Below are 23,114 nucleotides of genomic sequence, written 5' to 3' on the forward strand. Positions count from 1 at the left end.
CAAATGTAAGTTTTGAACTCTGCTGGCTGGGGGGGGAGAAAAATAATTTGAAAACAGCTGCGTTTTCCAATTCTTCTACCAACCAACTTGTTCCCCAAGCCTGGCTGTGTTACAGCAGTCATCATGTTACACTCACTGGGAGTATGCCTAAGCATACACAGGTACATGCGTGTTTGAATGCATACACACACACACTAAAGTTTTAATACATGCGTAAATTTCATTCTGTATTTACTCATTTGCTGTAAGCACCATTCCTAATGGAAAATAGACCATGTCTCCTTTTTAAGGGAATGATTAGGACCACATGTTTCACTTACTCTTATGCTGAGGACCCTGCCGATACATTAGAAGCCGAATTACTAACAGCATACTAAACTTATTTCCCTGGTGGAAACCACTGGCTACTAACTTAGTGAATATGAATACATTTGTCCCTAAACATGCAGGTAATCATCATATAAAGCCAGAGGCCTAAAATGAGTAGGTATGGGGCAGATGAGAGCAAGGTTCATAGGCAATAGTAACATATTCTATAACCGAATGACTTTGTTTATCTGAGAAACCCAGTATTACATCACTTTTCCTAAAGAGAATATAAACAGCACATTTTTGAAGAAACAGTTACTTAATGTGCAACTTGTCACCACTATCAGCTTTAACATAATAAAATACATGTGGAAAATCCCTTGAAGCAAACCTTCTGCAAAGCAGATTCTTCTCTAGTCTGGGTCAGAGGGTGTGTATGTCTATGAAGGAAATGCTATCTCTCTCCCTCTCTCTCTTTCACACACCCACTCACTGTCGGTCGTACAGCAGAGCTCACTGTTGTGATGTGTCTGCTGTATGCGTGGCATCAGCTCCCTGAGGTAAAGAAATTACCATTGCTTCTCGGGGAGCATCTGTGCCTTGTAAAGAAAACCAACAAATCACACTTCGACATATTAAATAGCAGCACTCATTGAAATTTCAACCAAGGATCTCTGAAGTACTTTGCAGACAATGAATAGAGCACGTTGCAGCAAGGTAAACATAAGTTTCCATATTTTGTAAATATGGAAGCCACAGACAGCACTACCCAGCTGAGTAACTTAACCAAAGTCACTCCGGAAAACCATGGAAGTGACAAGCATTATAATCAAGCTCCAGATTCTGTAATTTTGGAACCACCAGACTTCAACCATTAAGTTTGAATGAAAGTTTACACAACCTGATCCAGCAGGGCACGAAGCATCTCTGGGCAGTAGATAAAGCCCTTCATTTCTCTTTGACTCAATGAGCAATATCGGTACTAACACGTCAGGGGTAGGCAAGCCAGGGCAGTTTGCCCCAAGTTTTGTTTTAAGAGGTTAAAGGAAAATTTCCAGTAAATGGATCATAGCACGCCCTGTATTTGGCACTAGGGTCCTAGGCAATTCCTGTGTAGGACCCTGAAGGACCACTCTTGCACTAACCACATTTTCTATAACTAAGCAAACTTCAGCCTAGCTTGATAAACATTTCCTTGCACAGCTCTGTCAAGAAGATTTTGATAACACAACTTTGATACTGTAGCTTTTTTCTATGAGTGAAGGTCAATAATTTTTTCAAATTCTGAGATGCAGAAGTAGTAAATATTGATGAGAGGGGCACCATTACACCCTTATGTTTTTTTTAACTTCATAGCCTTAAACTCAGACCTGTGAATTAAGAATACCATCTTTAAGCCATTCTAGTATTTTGTCCCTTACGGTACCATAAATCCTGAAACTGTTCAAATTATTCTGTGCCACTCTAATTGTTCTCAAAGTTTATGTCAGAACTAACCTGTTCCATTTCTGTAATCAATGAAAAAATAATATACCTGAATAATACTAAGAGCAATAGAGAAAACAGATGAGGAGGTATACAGATATGTAAATTTTCCATTTACATATGGCAAGTAAGTCATTTAATGCCATAACAGAATTATTTTTGCAGTCCAAGTCGACATTTCTTTTCATTACACAGTAGAATGTCTCCTAAAACTGCTGGCAAAAGAGAGTGATAGGTAAGCAGCAGCAATGGGTTAATAAAAGATGGTATGCTATTAGATAAACCTTTTACAGGTTTGCATCTGAAAGTCATAACATAACCTTTTATTTCATGTGTCACTGTGACAGAAGGTTTTCAAGGCAGAGTTCTTGAAACTGCAAGATGTTAAACAGATGTACTGTACAGCCTTCCAGATTTAAATCATGAGAACTGCATTTGCAGCCTGTGTATTGTATCCCCATTTTTTTTCCTTATCAGCTTTGGATGCTTTAAATAAAACCGTCTGGTTTTATGCACCTTTTTTTCCTTTAGTTTTTTTTTTTTTTTATACAGACCCTAAAAATCACTTCCTCCCCCCTTTCTTTTCTTTTTTTTCTTCAGACTAGAAGAGGTTATTAAAAAATACATCTTTTTAGGCAGGGAAATCTCTCTTTCTCCTTATCCTGCAGGTGCTGGCAACCTGATCCAATTTGTTAGTGTAAACAAGTCATACACTGTAGAAATAGGCAGGAATGATATCAGTAAGAAGAAAGAAATGAAAACAGACATGCTGAAATTTCAGCTCGAATATGCCTCTAAACTACTGAAATATTGATAATCCCCTACCTTTTCAGTTTCAACTGTTACTTGCCCTCTGACAAACCTCTATTAAGAAATGTTTGCATAGCCATACAATTTAGCTTGCATGCCTAGTCAGATGCCACCACTTGTGCCTTTGAAACAATTAATGCAGCCGTACTTTAAATAGATAGAGTGATTTAGATCATCAGGGACCTGTGGTAGTCTTCTGGTCCAAATCTCTTGTAAAGCAGGGCCAACTTTAAAGTCAGACGAGGCTGTTCAGGGTCTTGTTCAGTCACATATTGACTGCCTCTAAGAATGAAGATTTCACAGCATCTCTGATCCAAAGCCTAACTAACTCTGCTGCAAAATTTTTCTTCCTTATATCTAATCAGAATTTTCCTTGCTGCAACTTGTGTCCATTCTCTCTTATCCTGTCAACATGTACTTCTGGTGCTATGATTTTACTAATTTAGTGCAACATGGAATCAGTATTTCTCATAGGGGCACGCTGCTGACTCACATTCAGCTTGATGTCCACGAAGACCTTTGGCTTTTTATCTGTGAAGCTGCTTTCTATTCAAGTCAATCCCTAACCTGTACTGCTGCATGGGGCTATTCTATCTCAGGTGCAGGACACCACGTTTGCTTTTCTTAGAATTCGGAAGGTTCCTGCTAGCCCATTTGTCCAACCTGTAAAGGTCCCTCTGAACAGTGGCATATCAACTGCTCTCCCCAACTCGGTGTCACTGGCAAACTTGCCGAGGTTCACTCAGTCCCACTACCCAAGTCATTAATGAGGAGTTTAAACAGTATTGGCCTCAGTATTGACCCTGGGGAAACAGACTATATGGCACATACCATTGGGCATACAAAGGCTGAACACACAAACTGTACTATATATTCCATGCGACGCTGCATGAAATAAATGCCGTTTCCAATTAATAAAAATATGTACATTCACTATATTGGAGTAATATTTTTTGGTAGTCAGCATAGTAAAATGGCTAGAACTTACACTATATCATAATGGCATTTATGCTTTTTTGCATTGATGCATATCTTTTAATTGACGTTGCTGGTATTGTTCCTAGGTATTCAGTGCAACAGAGAAATGTGGCACATAAATGAATGGAGGAAGCACACTCCTTGACCCAAAGAATTTAAAAAAAAAAAATTCTCAATAAAATATACCAGACAAAAAGACAGTATATCAGCCACCCAACAAGAGAACTGAGTGAATGCATCTAGATATTAAAATTGCAATTACTCCCCTGCCAAGATGAAAAAAAAAAAAAAAGGTCCAAAGAATTTGCACGTCAAAAAGTAGCAAAAAGCAGGAATAGGAACAGACAGTACTTCCAGAAGAGGGAAAGAAAGACTAGGCATATATGGGTGAACACCACAGCAAACAATTCTGAAAAAAACCCACAAAACAGCAACAGCACCTAGCTTTTCATCCATGCAGAACACGGATAAACCATCTGAGGCAGGCAGTCACAACAGAAACAAAAACATGAAAAGAAAATCCTTTACAGGAGGAAGAATATATGAAATTCAACAATGAAAATGAAACTATTAAACATTATGAAGCATACGCTAGTACAAAGTAAGAAAACCATGAGTAATCACACTGCTGTGAATGCAACATTGCACGAGAAGCATGCTGGTTGATGGATTGGGGTCAGAAACGCTCAGCACCTTTCAGATTCAAGTCCCAGGAGCCATCTGAGTTTAGGAAAAGTCCAAAGTAAGTACAAGCAGGTGGAGATCCCATCTTGCTCTGAAAAAAGCATATATAAGCAGTTTCTATTGTAGCGCTCTCTGCCTTGGCATTTAGCTAGTTTGAAACTAGCTAGTTTGAAAATATATTCCAAAGCCTTGCCACGCTAAACCATTCATAAACCACTCCTTGCAGAAATTATTATTTCTCAGGTGCTTGGAAGCAAGGAAATGCACAAATTGACAGACAATTCTTGCCACTGTATGCAAAGCCATAAGGTTAGGCACCCTGCTGAAGCTTTAAATGATCAACTTACTCAAGACAACCAACTTGACCCTAACTCTGGAGAATCTTCTGCCTAAAAATGAATACAAATGAAATAATAGTTTCCCTATACTGCCTTCTGCTGTTACTCATCTCTAGACTCGTCTTGATATATGGCACAGTATAAACCAACAGCAATTTAATAAACTGGGAAGTGTTTTTAAATGTGCAATAGTTAACTGAGTTCAAGTTGGATGCAAAAAAACACAAGTAATTGCAACTGTTTCAAAAGCATGTACTACTTCCGTAATACAAAAAGCTGGATTTTGAAGTCAGGCTTTCCATCTGATTGTTGAATACAATCATGTTTCAAAAGTAACACTTTATCAAAAATCAAGAGGTTTGGCATAAACCTTACAACAAGTATGGAAAGTCAGAACACCCATGAACATTTTTGAGTAATAAGTGAGCAAGATTTTAATAAAAAGATAAACTTCAAAAGTAATGCCATGCCAAATACAAAGTTCCTAAACACCAGACCTATGTGAATAATCGCTAGCAAATCTCAGGTCAAAAATTAGACCAACTAGAATTAGAGGTCAGGAAGTTAAAAAAAAAAAAAAGAAAAAAGGAGAGAGGAAAAAAAAAGACAAAACTTTTTTCTCCACAGTATGAAGAAGAACAGATATTGTTTGGACTGCACGAGATGTTCTAATTGAACCAAAGACAGCCATTTATATATCCCTGCTGTGAATCACTTCTAGACTCCTTTCATAGGCCCTCCTCTCCCTGCTCCACTTGTCCAAAATAGCTGGTGAGTATTTTTCAGTTTTCAACTGTTTGGTAGGCAGCTCATTAAATCATAAAAATGGATTATTTGGATTAATTTAATGTCAGTACTGATATCATTCCTCTTTACAGGGAGAAAAATCCCATCTTAATATTATCATAATAACGTTTTTGTCAGTAATATCTGAGTGGAGGGAAGCATTTTTTCAGATCTCTCTTCTGATCCGGGATACAGTATGTTTAAAGGAAATGCTTCATTATCTCCTTACTATTTTGTTCACATTTAAACTTTTTACAATATTTAAAACTAGTTAATGAATTTGATACAAATTACAAATAATTTTCTCTCTTCCAGAACCACACTTCCAGTGAATGATTCACCAAAAAAATGTTAGCCCTATTCTATTTAGCGTAATTGTCGCATAAAAAAACCCCAAAGTCTAAGACAGAATACAAAAGGGAAAAAAAAAAAAGCAACCTGCTTTTAAGTTATATTTTTCTATCTTGAGAGAAAGGCAGGCCCATACATCAGTTTGATGCAGCGAAGAAATGTTTATCTGTTGAATATTTTTTTGCTGGGAAGGGTACATGTCAGCACAAGGCTACACACATTAGGAAAAATCCTTTGCTTTGGTAACAGAAAACATTGCTAGGTCAGCAAATATACTTAGTATTTTACTTTCCTGAGAACAGCTGCAATAACTCCAGTACAGGGGAGTAAGTGGGAGAGGGGAGAACTTCACCGTTCAACTGAACCAACTAAAACATGCAGCCACTGAACAGAGAAAACACGATGGCCATTTCCAACCACAGCAATCTCCCTATGCATGCTTTTATTACTTTCTATAACCTCCTTGGAGATTTTGAAAAAAATGCTAAAATCAGAAATGAAACAGGAATTTGGGACACACTATATTTGAGGAGATTACAACTTACTTCGTTTAGCATAAATAAAAAGATGGAGGTTTTCTAAGCAAGAACAAATTTCACATTATCTTTCATCCTCCGTCATCATTTCAAATAATAGCTAAATCGAGCTGCAATGTATTTTATATGCAATTTCAGACTCTTTCAGAACGTCGGGCAAATGTGATGTTTTATTAAGTAACCACACAGAGCAGCCGGCAAGACTCCTTTGCAACAAGACTATATTCTCTTATTCTATAATTGGTGAAATAATTCCTAAATATACTTTAATACATATAAATTTCAAGCCTGTAATTGCTATGCATAGATTTTATACTTTGGTATAACATTTATTCCTTCTCATTTAATTACATAATGTGTACAAAATGCAGTAAAAAAAAGATCCTGAAAAAAATCTTGAAAAAATACTTTATTTTAAAAACATAAAATCTGTTTATGAATCCTCAGTTACTTCTGTTGTCACCTGCTGAGCAGTCAAGAGTGAGTAATTAGCACTAAAACTCTCCACGCCCCCTCCAAAAAAAATGGTGGCCTCTATAAACGAATGGTGATGTAATGTTAAATACTCATGTCGAAGTTTATTTCTACCCACCCAAAGGCTGGCCTACCTACTGGCGGCTTCATCAGAAAAGAGCAAGCAGCAAATTAACAAATGAAACTCAACGGCTATCTGTAGAGCAGTTCCACTGCTTATTCGGTAATATAGCTTGTTGTCTTTTTAACATCCACATTGATTGGGTAGTGGTATTTTCTATTAATTTTTAATTAAGGGCATCGCTAAATTCAAACCCTATTCATACCTAAGCAAATACTTATTTTCAGTCGCACCCATCACCCTACTGACTTCTGAGATTATTCAGACGTTCAGTTAGACAGCTGCTTCAGCTAAGATCATAGAATCTTCACGGTTGGAAATGACCTTTGAGATCATCGAGTCCAACCATACACACACAAAAAAAACCTCCTACAATCTCTGTCGTTAGAGCATGCCCTGAAGTGCCAAATCTACACATTTCTTAAAGATTGCAGCACTGGTTTTTGCTGCTTTGATTTGACACAGGTCAAACTGATGCAAAGGCAATAATCTCAAAGAGAGTACACCTACAGTATGATGAGTGTATCTGCCTTTCCTTTTGAAGCAGCTGAAGGTTTGTATCCACAGAATTTAGTATGTTCAAAACAAAATTCACTTAAAACAGCCAAGAAAGTTAAAAAAAGTGCTTTGTGTTGTGAAATGAGAGCAACACTTCTTTCTACACCCTTTCCTAGATGACTTATAAAGACATAAACTATCTCCACATGCTTTCATTTCATGTTTATTTTTCCATCACTCATCTAAAAAGAGAAGTAAAATGTACACAGTGAGAGTGAATGTGTTTGCATTTTGCTCTAAAATAGGAAAAATGCCTGGATTGAAGAGTCTTCTGCAATACCAAATATGTCACAAGGAACCTATAATTTGCTGTTATTTTTATAAACCTGCTTGTAATATAGGATAGAGTTAGATATTTACTTGATTAGCAATTGCATTGGTCTTACTGTCCCTTTAGTTTCAATTAGAATAGCTGTTTGGCTGAGTAACATTTTAGGTTTTTAGATTCAGAACATATTCAGAGGATAAAGACATGAAAGTATGTTATTTAAATTTCCAAATATTTTGAAATTTCACTGTGGAGACATTGAACGTCACCTTCCTTTAATAACACATATTTATAACTGACACTAGTTGTAGCACTGTATTTACTGGAGTTAGAGCTTACGACAGAAAAAAGGCAATTAAAGAAAAAAAATCAGTCTATATTAAGGACGTATCTTCTGTATTTCAAAACACATGACTTCAAAAAAAGCCTCAAGTATACATTCTTATTAAACGCATATTCTTACATCCTAAGAATAGGATGTTACACTGAAAAAACCAACAAGTTCTTACAATCAACAGGGCTCACCTTGCAAAGTATCTCCCTTCTGAAACATATAAGTTTAGGTGGAGAACAAGGAATACCAGAATACTGCATCAATATAACTTAAGTTCCCGCTAGAACATACTACACAATAGGATAAGTTGTGTATAAATACTATGTTCGGAAAATACACATTGTATGGACAAACACAAATTCCAGCTTTAATGTTAGATTCACAAGGAAAATGTTAAAAACAAAACAAAAAAATCAATAGCTTGAAAAAAAATACATAAAAATTGAAAGCAATGCCATGAAAATAGAAAGTGCTAGGAATAAAGCATCTACATGCTGGACACTGACAGTACTTTTCAGTATCAAGGTACCTATAAGAAGAAAAAATGGAAAGTGTAATTTGCTACTGCAGTTCTCAACATGAACAAAGAACATATCCAAAACCAGCTCAAGAAAGTCATTGAAAGATGGGTACATAAGACACATACGTTAAAGGTCAGATAGCAAACCTATATGGGAAACTGTGGGATGTAACAGATATTCTTTTATCAAGACCATGATAATGGCACCATGAATCTGGTACAAACTACCAAACGAGAAGACAGGTTTATCTGCTGACAGTATCAATAGAAATGAATATAATTACAATAATCTGATAATATCTTGATAATTTCAGAGCCGCAAAGATGCTGTCTTCCTTCTGCAAATAAAGACACTAGTCCATAACTTCCTCACACTCTGCCCATGGTAGCCTCTAAATCAAAGGGAGCGCCATACCAGAAAAATTTCGGGGGCAGGGGGCTCACACTCCAGTTGTCAGTAAATATTCTTCACTTTTGACTTCATGATTTCTCAGGGGTAGAGGGGAGGAGATTTCTTTTACAAAAATCTGTTATTACATAACTGATTTAAACATCAAAGTTTTTCTAAAAGTCAAAGCTTGTATCATATTTAATACATCATTAATCATCTTCAGTGCATCTTGATGACTGGAACAGAGACTTCAGCTGGTTTAAAGAAACAGGCAGTCTTGAACATCACAGAAAGGACTAGAGAAATCCTAACTTCTCCATTTTTAATTTGTGACCCTGCGGAAACATGGTATCTGAAAGAACAAGATGTGCAGCTGCTAAATGGTGTTTCTGGTCATGCCTGCTTTGGGCGTGACTCAAGGAAGATGCATTTATTTCAGTTGCCTGCTCCATGTCAAGGGAGCATCAGACTACATTTGGCAGAAGTTTCTCTCCAAAACCCAGCTCATGGAAATAGAAATTCTCAAACTGGCCCTTGCAGGTTCTTAGGAGACACAGCCTGACTCTTGAAATGCCCAGATCCATCTGTCAACCTAGATTGCCAACACATACAGTTCATCATCATGATGAATGCAATGTTTGCAACACTGCTATCAAAATTGCAGGGGGAAACAGCTAAGAGTGGATTTTCATTGTTTTTAAAGAGACTTTTTTTTTTTTTAACTTCTTGTTTTTTTCTTAGAAATTAAACTGGGATCCATAGCGTAAATACTTGAGATGCTTAGCATCTCAATTTATCTTTGTGTCTTTCTCATGCCATTCCTAAACTTGCCTCAAAATTCCTAAAGTATCATTCTTTGTCTTCTCACATGTGAGTCAGGATCTCCATATTTAATACTATCATTAATCCTCTTCAGTGCACTAACTACCTCCACATTGAGGTGACTCTCATTATAGGAATGTTTATTTTAATAGGCCATTACAGACATGCATAAAAATAGAAATACATTTTCCTCTTATGTGAGCCATGATGTGTTTCAGAGGTCATTCTCGAAAACTAAAATTCAACTGGGTCCTCCCAAAGGCCTGTCTGTAAACCTGATCAAAATCTGGCTTATTTATTTTTTGTAATTAACAATACACTTAGATTGTTTTTCAGGACTCCAAAAAAACTTTGAAGAATACCTGACATCACCAACAACATTAATTAAGATCCATATGTAATTCAAAAAGAAGTTTTACACCTAAAATACATACTACAAAATTATACAACTTCTGATTTAAACTGCTATAATTAAATGCTACGGTTGCTAAGTAGCCAATTGAAATTGCGTGGAGAAAATTTCAACATGTGGCTGGCTGCTCTGAGTGTTGACATCCGAATGCTGTAGCCAGTTTTAAGCTTAGGACGAGTTCTTTAAAACAATAGTAATAATGTTCCTGGCCTCAGTGACCACGCACATTGAGGAAACACTTCCTGCTTCTTTACAAACTGTCTACTTGAATCATACCAGAAACCTACATGAAACCAGTCAGAGATGAGAAGGAAAATGGCAATGACAGAGAAAGCTTGCCTGACTAATTAGTGCCTTTTTGTGGTGGTTGGAAATCTAAATCTTCAAATACCCACTCCTACTCAGCCTACATACTTGCCTTTTCATGGCTCAAATATTCCTCCTTGTCAGAAAGAGACATTAAACTAAAACAGTATATTTTTTTTAAATGTTATTGCGTAAGTACAATGCAAAGTGAACATGTCAGCACCTCATCTGAAAATATCACGTTTTTTTTTCAGCAGCGAGTGGGACTCCGAGATGAACTTAGGTTGAAGAGACTGGAAAGTCTCGTAATTTCAGGATGATGGGCCAGGGTCATGCCTTGAGCTAAGATTTTTAAATTAAGTTAAGCACTCAGGAAAAGCAGCTGAAGATCAAGTGATAACTAAAGCCTGATCTGCACAGTTTCTGCACTTTTTGTTGTTGTTGTATTTTCCATTTTATTTTCTCCCTTACTGGAATACATATATCATCATCTGCAGCTACTACTATTTGAAAGATTATGAAGTGCGAGATGCCAAATACTTATGCTCCTGAATATTATTAGTATTTTCATGCCTACAAAAGATAACTCACACTGAAAAGCTGCACCATACTACTTATATTGATTAAAAACCAATCTATTTAGAAGTGAACAAGACCTGTGATAAAATCTAGCCCTTATGGTCTCTGAGAAAGAAAAAAGTCAAAAAATTCAGGCTACCTTTATATGAACTCCAAGAAGACAAGGTGGCAATTAATTTGAAAACATAAAAACACAGTAGGAAATGTTAAAATTGACCTTTTGTTGGAGGAAATTATATACTAAAGTATGTCTAAGATTTATCCTGAAATGTCAGTGTTTATTATTGATTCTCCTATGAATTTAGCTTAGTAAATTAATATACATCTACTTAAGAAAAAGATTCTAAAACAAAAAAAATGGTGTTTTCTCACTTGATTTGGTATGGTCGTGTGAGTCAGGCAACCAACAGACAATATAGATAGTCTCATAAACTACATACTGTGGGGAAGGCAAAGAATACCTATTTTTAACTGACCATTACTTTGTGAAAATGATTCAGTGAATGCTCAGATGGAAAAAAAAACAAAACAAAAAAAAACAAACCACAACCAAACAACCCACTTCTAAAGAATCAATTAAATCAGTTGCTTCAGCAAACTCTCTTCAGGCTGTGATACTTGATGGGATAGACATATACATGTATTTCCCCCCTTCCCATACATATAACAGACTTGACACTCATCAAGACTTTAGATAAATGCAACAACTGGGTTAATTAAAAAAAAAAAAAAATCCTCTTTTGACCCCATAGTTACACACTTTATATGAACAGAAGTGAGAGCTGGGCTCACGCTCTGTGAGGGATTGCTAAGAAGCTGCACATCATCTAGCTCAGTACATCTTAAATTTGGATGGCCTTATCCTGAGCATACTCTGGTAGTGCAAGACACCAAAATACAGATTCTTTGAAATCAACTGATGTCACTTTGTTGAGCTGCAAGGTTGGGAAGCAGCGTGTAACTCCTGCAAGGACAGAAACTAATCCAAGAGTCTGAGGCGCAAGGGACACACATTACGGACTGGTAACACTGAGACATAAAAAAAAGACTGCAAGGTTTCAAAAAATAGGGGGGTTTTGCTGTACTCTTTGCTTCAAAACTGAGCGTGGTTTTTTGACAGGTCTCCTTCTAGAAGGGAATGCCATTCTAGAATTTTTGTCTACCTTTGAATGACCATGACCGCAATGTAATTTTTAAACATAATTTAGTATTTTATGAGATGCTTTTGAGGACTTAATATTCTCTGTAACTAACAAATACTTACGTTAACCTTTTCTCAATGGAATGCACATGCAAATGGTACTAGCTAAAGACATACCATTCATATATGTACACATTTAAAAGAGAACATTAAGGATGCTGCTACTAAGCATCATTTGCTTGCTTGCACAAAAGAAATACAGCACAAACGTTAAGCGCAAGCTTTTTTCCTGTCAGGCTCCTCCCTCAGTGAAGCTAAAGATATTCAAAAGTGGTTTGATTTCTCAAAAGTGAGGTGTATCTTCATGTCTTATTTTAATATATATCACTTAAATCACACAATAAAAAAAAAAAATTGATTTCCTAAAGGGCGATTTCTCTGACGCTCTCACATTAGAAGCTAGACTTCCCAGAAGCGTAACTACTGCGTCTTTACAACATTGCTTTTTAGATAAGTCCCAATTTCACGGCTAAGAAAACAAAGTACAGAGAAAACTAAGGGTAAAACCAATGTTATCAGCATTTTCAACAATATTGCATTTTAAAATAACTAAAGAATACTTTAAACAGTTTCATTTACATCCATGAGAACTGAGTGCTGCTGCATATTTAGCACATGGTGTCACAAGGCAGGCGCTCAAAACATGAGGCACATATGTTTATTGACCACCTTTTAACATTTTGATTGAAGTGACTTACCCAAAACCACGTGTGAACTGTATGGCAGATGCAGGAAGAGATTCCTGTCTGGCATTCAACTTCTATAAAAATGAAGCCATATTTCTGCAACCTCTTACCTCTTTCACTACTTTTCATATCCTGAATCAAATGAATTAAGAATCTGACAGGCAGCAACCTGGTTCACAAGGCAGACTAAACGCTCTCCTGCTCAACAGTCAAGTTTATCCTGCACACTTCAGGAAGAAGGTACAGCAGAAAGATGATACCTGATTTAAAAATATCACAGTGCTTACAAATTAGACATTCTTTTACAGTAAATAAAGTTGTTCGTGAATTTTCTCATGTTTGTGGTGTTCTTATTTATTTATTGCAACATTTTTAGAAATCAAAATTCAAGTGTTGAAAAAGCCTAACCATTTTATCTAGTGTAATTATAAAATTTCTAATCTAGGTCTCGAGCAAAGCTGACACCTTTGGGCTCACAAAATACATGAAGAACCAGAATATGAGCCAGCAGGTGAAAGCTTATCTTTTGCATGCACTGTCTGGGGCTCCCTTCTTCTTTATTCATAGCCAGCTTCTCTCTTCCACCCTTAAAAGCATGGGACAGCAAAAGAGCATGTCTATGACACTGCAAGTCAGCTTTCTGTTCTCTTTGCAAAAGAACTAGTTCTCTAAAAATGAGCAACAGAGCTCCCAGGCAAAAGACAGGCATGAGAGTATGCTAATACAGTAGAGAATAGCTTTCTGGGAACTTGTTATCAAACACGAGTGGATCATTTTATCAGAAACATTTCCAAACGTACTTCAGACTTAGGCAGACAACCAGCACTCGAAGTTTCAGATCAAACTTTTAAATTCTGCAAAGCTATAGGCAAGTGGAAACAAGACTTCATAATAGAAAGTGTTGAACTACCTCCTTTATCATTACTTTTTTCATCTAGACAATAGATCTATATTAAATGTGTGTACAAAAAAAAGCTTATCATTAACATAAACATACATTTTTTTTATTTAGGACACCATCGTATTTCAAGACTTCTGCACCGTAAGCTCTTTAACTATCATGGTAAGGTAGGCAGGCTAGACAAAAGCATGGCACAGCCATGGACCACATTTCACAACAGACAAAAGTTAAAAAACACTTCCTGCTACAATATTCCTCATAGCAAAATACAAGTGATGGCTCATTTTGAGCCCTTCCTGTAACATCTGGATATAGAACTATCTCATAAGACATATAAAGCCTGCATAATTGTGTATATGTGGGAATCACATATTACAAACAGTCTTAGAACTGGATTTTCCATTTCACTTCTTGAAACTATGTTCCATTCCTTAATGCTTTCCACTTTAGAATAGAATCCACTTTCCTAAATTTCCCGCAGACCAAAAGCTTGAAAACATTTGTAATTTAGTATGGAAGAGCTACTTTTGACAAAATTAAAGGGTTGGGTATGGTTGGTGGTGTGGGGTTTTTTCATTGCACAAAATTTAAGAAGTGAAGTAAAAAGCTGGCTTGAAACACCAAATCAAAAGCTAGGCAGCACACATTTTCGACTTAGCAAAACAGGCAGGAATAGAGCTGAATTTCTGTTTCAAAATAGAATTTAATTTTAGACACCTCTGTGTGGATGTTTCACGTTCAATGAATTGGCATTTTTAAATGGAGAAACATTCCATCAGAAAGTTTCCAACCGGTTTTAGTACTTACTTAATAGATACACACAAAATTTAATTCCTCTCCTTTCTCTTGTCTGTTCGGAATTACTTCCAGACACATCATATTACCTCAGGCCTCCATCAACTGCTTTTCAGTTGCAGAAACCTCTATATGTAAAAACTCCCTGCAGTATTATGGACATGAATATAATTCCATTTGACTTGTGACAGCCCTCAGTGGGCCACAAAAGCCTATTGCAACAAAGAATAACAATTAAAACATGGTCATATTTAACAAAACCAAACCCCAAACCAACAATAACCATGCATAAGATGATATAAAAAAAATAAAAAAAACCCAAACCAACACACTTTTTATCTTTTGCTGTTCTGTGTGTTCACAATACTGATTTTAGAAGCTTTTACCAGGTGCTAGGAAATTTTTGCCAGTATGTGTTCAAGTGAAATGACTTCCAAAATAAGAGACAATCTGGAGGTTAATAAAAAAACTGCCACCTTTATAAGTTTCCACAAATAATAAACTTAAAACATCAGATAACTTCCAGCTATCAGGTATTTCAATACTTCAGTTTATTGTGGGGTTTTTTTCTGAGGCATATTCAGAGAAATGGCTAAAAGGAACTGTAATGGCCTTCTGGGACAGGAAGACTAAGGTTTCTGTAAAAAATGTTAAATTAATTTTTATAGTGATGCAAAGTCAGGGAAGGGTTGTTAAGGGATGGCCTCTTGCCACAGGGTGGAGTTTTGTTTTGGTATCCTTTTAGAGTCTGCAGGTGTTTGGCAGGAGCTGAAATCAGGGCCAGCTGTGATATTTCAGCTCCGATATTTCCCTCCCCATATTTCTCAGAAGTGATGCATCAGGGTGATGTCTTACACCTGATGTACTCAACTTGTGTGGTATGACTGTAACTGCTTTGGGGGGGGTGGGGAGGAAGTACCACTGCATGGCTTTCATATTTATTTTCAGCTGGCAGCATTCATATAGTAAAATTCATCATCATCAATGGATTTAATCTGGTAAAACATCAGATAAAAAACAATTTATTAAACTGCCTATAGTATTTCTGGCTTGTTTTGTTGCTTCTCATATGTGCCAGCCATTTAATTAAAGTAATAACGCTGTATAAGAACTGTGAAAGAAATTACATTAAGAAAAACGGGAGGGTAATGTTTAAAAGAAAACAAAAGAAAAAAAACTTCAGTCCCCTCACCCAGCAAAGATCTTTGTTCTTTCATACTTAGCTTCAGTACAGTACGTACCTGGTTTTGTTTTATCTTTTGGGAGAATTTGAATAGTTTCTATTAAAAATGGTATTCTCTTTTAAGTTTGTTTTGTTTGGAAAACCTCAAACCACATTGTATTTCATACACATGTTCCCCAGGGTATGTTAAATGGGACCATACTGAGGTCACTAGTAAGTTTTTAAAACGTTTAAGAATTCCTTTAATGTTCGTGCTATCTTGGCCTGGTTAAAAGAACACACTTTTAAAAAATAGCTTGAAAAAGTTTGACTATAAAAAGCTTAATTAAAATAGTCTATACAGTACTTTTAAGAGTTTGTAAGAACTTTCACAAACATTCTTTCCTCCCCCACATTTTTAAGAAAATTGTTCCCCTAACTAGCAAATCTGCTCCTCTTTCTCTCAGCCTGTTTATCCATACATGCACAAGTACACATATACTTCTGTCCACAGACTGATTGACTTAGCAGTACAAATGCCTGTGGTATTCATTTTAACTTCACAAACGAATAAAAGAGTATAATCAGTGGGAAAAGTGGATGTTTCACTCCATTCATGGAAAAAACAGTACCACCTGGCACTCCAACTTAGCAAAAAAATTTCATGTTTCTTGGCAGCTCACTTGGAGTATGATTGAAGCTGTTAATGATATTAACAAAATGTCCTGGGATCAAAAATGTGTTGTTTTATCTCAGTTTATAGAAGAAGTTATACAAATCACTCTTGGCCTTAAGAGTTCTGAGGTCCTTTTAGTTAAAATAAAATAAAATTTGAAAACACGACCCACCTGTAGCCGACTACATTCCATTAAGCCATTTCAGCCACCTCTTTTACTCGTCTTTCCTATCTCCTCAGACTCACTTCCATTCCTCCCTTGCATTATTCCAACCCCCTCTCAGAATTTCTGTCTTTGGCTGGTACCAGCCCGGGGCACCCCTTGCAGCATTACTGACAGCTGAGCTGGCACATGCTTCAACGACTGTTGACATCCACGCAGTGGATCTTGGTCACTAATGGTGCCAGACTGCACTTAACAAGGAATGATGGCTGCATTACAGATACCAAATCCTTACGTCAAATAGGAAGACAACGGCAATAAAATGAAGTTAAAACATGGAATTGTGGTTAGATCCAATTCTGACGGTAACACCTAAATTGAAGAGGTTTAGCAAAATCTAGGCATTTTCTATGAGAGTTTGTATATATTGAAGTACCACCAGGTTTGGGTTTTTTCTGGAGTCTTTGCAACGGTTGAAAGCAAATAACTACGAAAGGCGCATTACTGCATTATAATAAACTCTCTCATTTTACATCACACTGTTTTTACTTGTTGTTATACAGTAAGGTTATTAAATTCACGCTGAGTGACATCTTTTCGAGAAATGCATTTCCTGATCTAAATCGAGCCCAAAAAACCCCCACCACGTTATAATGGGAGCACTGCAAAGAACGATTACAAATTTTGCATACTTAATGACTGAGTTGAGTTGAGCTTTACACATGAGAAAAATCTTGCTGTGGTTACAGTACGTTGTTGGTGGTGGGTTCTAGGTTCTCGCTCTTTTAACTGGGATTTCAAAGTGCAGAGGATGCCTAGATTATGGATTCTCAGGTGTTGCTAGACTTCTTCCCTAGTCTTAGACATAGTATCAGGGTGCTGTCATGCTTTTTGAGGCTTCAGAAACCAGAATTGCAGACTAGCTTATGAAAGAGCAAAGCTATATGCAAGCACATGTGTTTATCCCAGATGCATGCCACCTATACAGCAGCAGAAGGATGAGCAAGTGGAGGGAGACTGGGCATGGTACAACGGCAAAAAACTGCAGTCTAGAAGAAAAGGGAAAAACTTTGCTTGAACTATCCCTAAGCTTCTAAATCCAAGCTACGGATAAATGACTCGGGGCAATGAAGTCACCTGTGAAGGTCTGAAGTCTTCACCATCAAAATAAAAATTTCTGTAGAAGTTAGAAAAGTATACTTAAGAGGATGAGCGTACTACCCTCCAAATTGCTGGTCCGCTGGATGGCCTCTCCAATACGTAAAGGTGGAGTGGGGAGCTGAATTTCACATAAGTGATGTGAAGCAAGTATCTTGCCATAAGGGCAATACCTTAAAATACCAACACTTTTGCATATTTCAAGAAGAAGAGGAAAGAACTGCAGTCTTTTTTTTCCCCTCCCCTCAAACAGAACAATAACTGTGTGAAAATACTTAAGGCGGCCAGCAGCACCAGAAACTAAATAAACGTATAGCATGCAGCACTGCCACAAATACTGACATTTCATTTCCAATAGTAATAAGAGCACAGTGTCTCAGTGCCACTTATTTCAGAGAAGGGTGTAGAAAAGACAATGTTTTCAAGAAGTTTCATGAGGAAAAAAAATAGATCAGCTTGCCTCTTTAAGGGAAAATATTTTGAAAAACCTGCCATATGGTGGTATCTGACTGCAAAGCACTGTGATACCTTTTATGGAAAGGTTTTTTAATATTTAGGTGAATTCTAACAAAAGCAAGGTAACTAAGCTAACCTCTTTTCAATTTGGGAGGTAACGGCCATCCCACGACATACTAGGTTTTAAAAAGACGTCTCTTTCAGAGTGGGCCTGACTTCTTAAAATTCACAGCATCAAAAAAAAAAGCAAAGAGTATTTTTCCAGTGTTGCCCCAAGTACAGCCAAGTAAACCACGTTCTGAGTAAAACAGAGACTCTTGCTGTATGTTCTTCAAAGCCCAACCTTAATCCCTGCGAAAGTTATGAAGTGAAAAATTTGGCCCATGCATACTTTACAGCATGGTACTACATCATTTTAAGGAGAAAGAACATATTTATTTAAGAAAAAAAAAAAAACCTTCTTTACTTGCAAACTTCTTATACCGCCAAAAGTATAATAAACATATTTATAACAAACATATTTATTATAAATATATTCTCTTATGATACAGATTGTTTTGCCTGTTCTTCTTTCCCAAAGACTACAATCATATTCACAATCCCGACAAACATTTCTTGACAGTCGACATGGACACGTACAAAATTGGCTGCTTTTTATTTCCTCCAATGGCCAATCATTTTTCTGGTTACTCCATTAGAAATTAATTTAAAGGAGATTCATCACACAACAGAATAGCTGTAAAATACTCTGTTACAACATTCAAGATAGTATAATTCAGTTTGTGTTGGGCCCTTTAACCCATAACAAGCCAGAGGGTGACAAGAAGGGGAGGGATCAGGGAATATGCAAATATCATAACTCTACAGATACTCAAAAGTAAAAATATTTATTATACTTAAGTATAGATGCAATTCAGTGAAAGCGTTAATTTTTTTTTCAAATAAATAAATAAAAATCTGAAGCAGTCTCAGCCAGAGAAACCACCAGGCCAGGAAAAGGTTAAAATCTTTCTATATATGACTTCATTTTTCTGTTTCCAGTCAAAAAGTTGCCCATTTTTTTCAAACAGTATAGATTCTGGTTATCCATACTCCATATAGAAAATCAGTTGCTTGTGGGCAGCAACAAAGGTACTTTTCTGCATATTTATCTGACAAAAATGCAATTACATAATATATTACAGCTTCTTTCCATTTTACCAGCTATTTTTGAAAGACAGAGTCCATCCAAGGCATCGAATACCTATGGTTTAATGTATTATGGCAAAATCTGTGTTACCAAACATAGAATTCATTTAAGAATCTGTATTTATTTCTTATTATGCCATATTATTGGCTTAAACTCAATCCACCATATAACTTAATCCACCATATAACTCTCAAATCCCATTTTAAAGTAGCTGAAACCAGGACTGAGTGGCAGGAAAAGTGATCATTACTCAGCATTTGTAACACACATGTATAACACATAAAAAAGACTTGGTGAGAACCAACCTGAGGATCCGAGAATACTTGCTGCATATTGTTGATTGGGCCATATGGAACCCCACTACCTTCAAAGAGCTGCAACCATTCGATCGTTGCTTTTTCTGAAAACCTAAGAGCAAATAAGAAGCATGTGGTTTCAAGTCCGTGCTTTCAGATTCCGAAAAACACATAGTATGTCTCCGCCCTCTCTCACTGCTTTCCATACTCTTCCCCACTGATTTCTTCCCAGGCAGTGAATAACATGATAAAAATGTACTACACGTGTTCTTCAGAAATGCAAACCCCAAAGACGTAGGGCAAAGAACATAGCTGAACTGACTTCTATTTCTATCTGAGCATCTGAAGCAATCCAGCAATGATATAAAGCTAAATTTATCAGCAGTTTCAAATAAGGATCAATGGGTTTCCTCCAGTCCTTAATTACACTAACGTGCTTCACATTTGTTTTCTTTTATGTACATATTTAACAACAAAAAGATAGATATAATGCGGGTACGAGTCTAACATACGACACTGCTCACTAAAAGCTGATATAAAGCACCACAGCATTTTTCCTCCATTACATCCAGAACACATGTCAGGATTAAAAGCCACATTTTTTGGTCAGATAACAACATCTATTACATATTTATTTGTTGTATGATTGTACAACCTATCCTAAGGACAGCTGGTTCAGCGTATATATACACTCTGTGCCTACACTGGTGAACAGAGCTACACGCCCTTTTATCACATGCAAGAAAGTTCATCTTATTTCTTTCTAAGCATTCAAATCTGTATCTGGTAGCACCACTCTATTTCCCCTCTTTTGCTGGATACCTTTTCTTTCGTCTGCCCAGCAGAGTTACATACGCAAAGAAAACACACTGTTGAAGCAATACCAGTCATTGAGAGACGGTATTTTGTGCAGCCGTCTGGGATTCTAAATCAAAGGTGAACTTACTCCTATCTTAAGTTTCGTGAAGGTAAATAACACAGAGGTCCACCAGATTATTAGAAAGGAAATATCTACTTCGTGATATGTACAATATCTGTAAATCACAGTAGCTGGGATTTAAAGACCTGATGGAAACAAAATGAATAGAAACCTTGATAAGGGACACTCAGTTACTGGTATTCTGTAGCTCACCAGTTCAGAGTTCCTTAAGCATTATCCAGAACAATGTCAGTAACATTCGGCTTTACTTCTAGCACGTTACTATAAAACCCTTCCAAGTTTCTGAGAGAAAGTTAACAAAGCCCAAAAGCACAAAAAAAACCCACGCCTAAATCAGGACAAAAATCAAACTTTGTAAGCTTATTTTTATACATATGCAAAGATCGGCTGCAAAGTATTTCATGCTACTTTTAGACTAAAGAAAAAAACCAAGTGATGGTGACAAGTTACAGTTATATTAAGTAGACGGCATAGGTATGGATCCAAGCTTCACAGTTAATGTCTTTCTCCCTGTGCAGGAATGACTTCCCCAAGCTTTGAGGGAATAAATCCTGATACCAAATGCATTTTGCACTCCAAATACATAGGAAAATACACAAGTTTTGCACTGCTGTTCCTCAGAAATAGAAGCTTTACTACTGCTGAATACACATGAAGTTAAGAAATAATGCCAGTAAAAACAGAAGGAGCAATAATACAGAAAAATCAGAATAAAAGGCTTTAAAAGTGCAAAAGGTATTATAAAATTAAGCTTCACTTCTGAAGAAAACAGACATAAGATTATTGCACTCCTCAATTATACACCTCATTGAATATTAAAGTTATTTCATGGCAAAGATGTAGTCAGCCATAAAGAAAATGCCACTCTTGGACACATCTAGGGTCCGTTTAATTTAGTACTCTATTGCTAAACCATACTTAGGTACTTTACAGGAAACTGGGGGAAAAAAGTTAACTACAGAGAGGTAAATAACCTTCCCTCCTCAGTGATTGCAGCCATTAGGAAAGGATGAGTTTAATTCAAAATATAACTTGTATTTCCCTTCAGTACTCTGTTTCACAACAATTGTCATAATCCATACATTCTTGTTATTCATAGCCTTCTGTTAATAAGGTTTGGGGCTCAAATTACTGAACAGTGTAAGCCTCATTCACACAAAAAACTGTTTCCCATCAGTTATTGGTGGTATTTATACAAAACTGTGCTGATTCTCTGCTAGCAGCTGAGCCACTTCCCTCCTGACACACTTCATAATTCATGGACCACTAAGTCCCTTTTTATAAGTTAAAAGCTTTTTTCAGCTACTACTTTTTCTGACACCTCAACCTCCACTACCATTTAATTTCTCACAGAAGACAGCACATCTACAAGAGAGCTCTTGGACTCAGCATCATAACCATGGTGCTGAAGACCATCACTAATTCTTAATATTTTTATTAACATTCCCTTGATCTATTAGTAATGAATAAGCCCTGCTATGTTATGTTCCTCGTACTTCTTTTGAAGAAAGAGTTTATAAATATCCGCCCGAGTTTAAAAAAAGAACAAACAACTTTTGGATTTAAAGGACAGTCTGAAAATGAAGTCTTTTCAAGGAGAGTGTCAATTATCTACATCTGTATAATCAGTATGCTACCTCCTGACGTCATGGTAAATCTGAATAATTTTCAGGACATACATTCTTCTTCAGTAACATTATTATGAGTGACTCAATAAGGTGTATTTCTGAAATTTTAGCTTCTGCTTAGATTTTTCCTTCCTATGTAACAGACAAAAAAAAAGTTACCACAGTTTTGTAGAAAACAAGCGGTGTTCTGTTTTAACAAATATTTGTTTTGAGTGGACCTAACAATTGTCTTAGTCTTCCTTATTAATTTATTTATTGGTGGTTGGAGAGAATTCCTAAAAGCCTTAAATTCAATCAAAGACATAAAATCCCACATGCCATCACCCTCAAAGGAGACACGCAGCATTTTCTCTTGAAATTGAAACTCTTGACCTAAATCTGCTGCAGAATAGCTTCCTTTATTTGTGGTAAAAAGAGGCTGTTGAGAGTGTATTGTTAAGCAAACTGTTCAAAAACAAAACAGAACACCACCACTGCCAATAAAGGTCTATTATTCAGATTTTGAGAGCAACAGCATGCAACTATTCGGTTCATTCAGTTGTGTTTTATATATTAAAATATCTGTTGCATTGCATTATGGGAGAAACACTGTTTCAAGATGTGATAAAAAATAAGGAGTGAATAAAAAAATGCCCAAGTTTACATCTCTGATGTCAGCAGCACAAGCTGCATAAACTTTGAATTTTATTTTTTTTTGCTAGCCTGTATCATTCCCTCCATTTAAATATAATTTTTAATAGCACTTACACAAATAAATATAAGTTCTCTTTATAGCAAAGGGCTGATGTTTAGGTTGCTAGG

The 23,114-nt window shown here is 36.4% G+C and overlaps 1 protein-coding gene across 4 annotated transcripts in view; it reads right to left on the bottom strand.

The window, feature by feature from the left end:
- Nucleotides 1-23,114, bottom strand: part of SUGCT (succinyl-CoA:glutarate-CoA transferase) — a 333,441-nt gene that overhangs the window by 173,991 nt on the left and 136,336 nt on the right. For 3 of the 4 annotated variants that reach the window (XM_054190371.1, XM_054190374.1, XM_054190373.1), the window contains one exon: nt 19,755-19,857. The exons of the other annotated variant lie outside the window; for it this stretch is intronic. In XM_054190371.1, coding sequence (XP_054046346.1) covers nt 19,755-19,857 — 103 coding nt within the window. The remainder of the gene's footprint in view (nt 1-19,754; nt 19,858-23,114) is intronic. 4 annotated transcript variants of the gene reach the window in all.

This window comes from Rissa tridactyla, chromosome 2 (assembly GCF_028500815.1).
Source record: "Rissa tridactyla isolate bRisTri1 chromosome 2, bRisTri1.patW.cur.20221130, whole genome shotgun sequence".
NCBI lineage: Eukaryota > Metazoa > Chordata > Aves > Charadriiformes > Laridae > Rissa > Rissa tridactyla.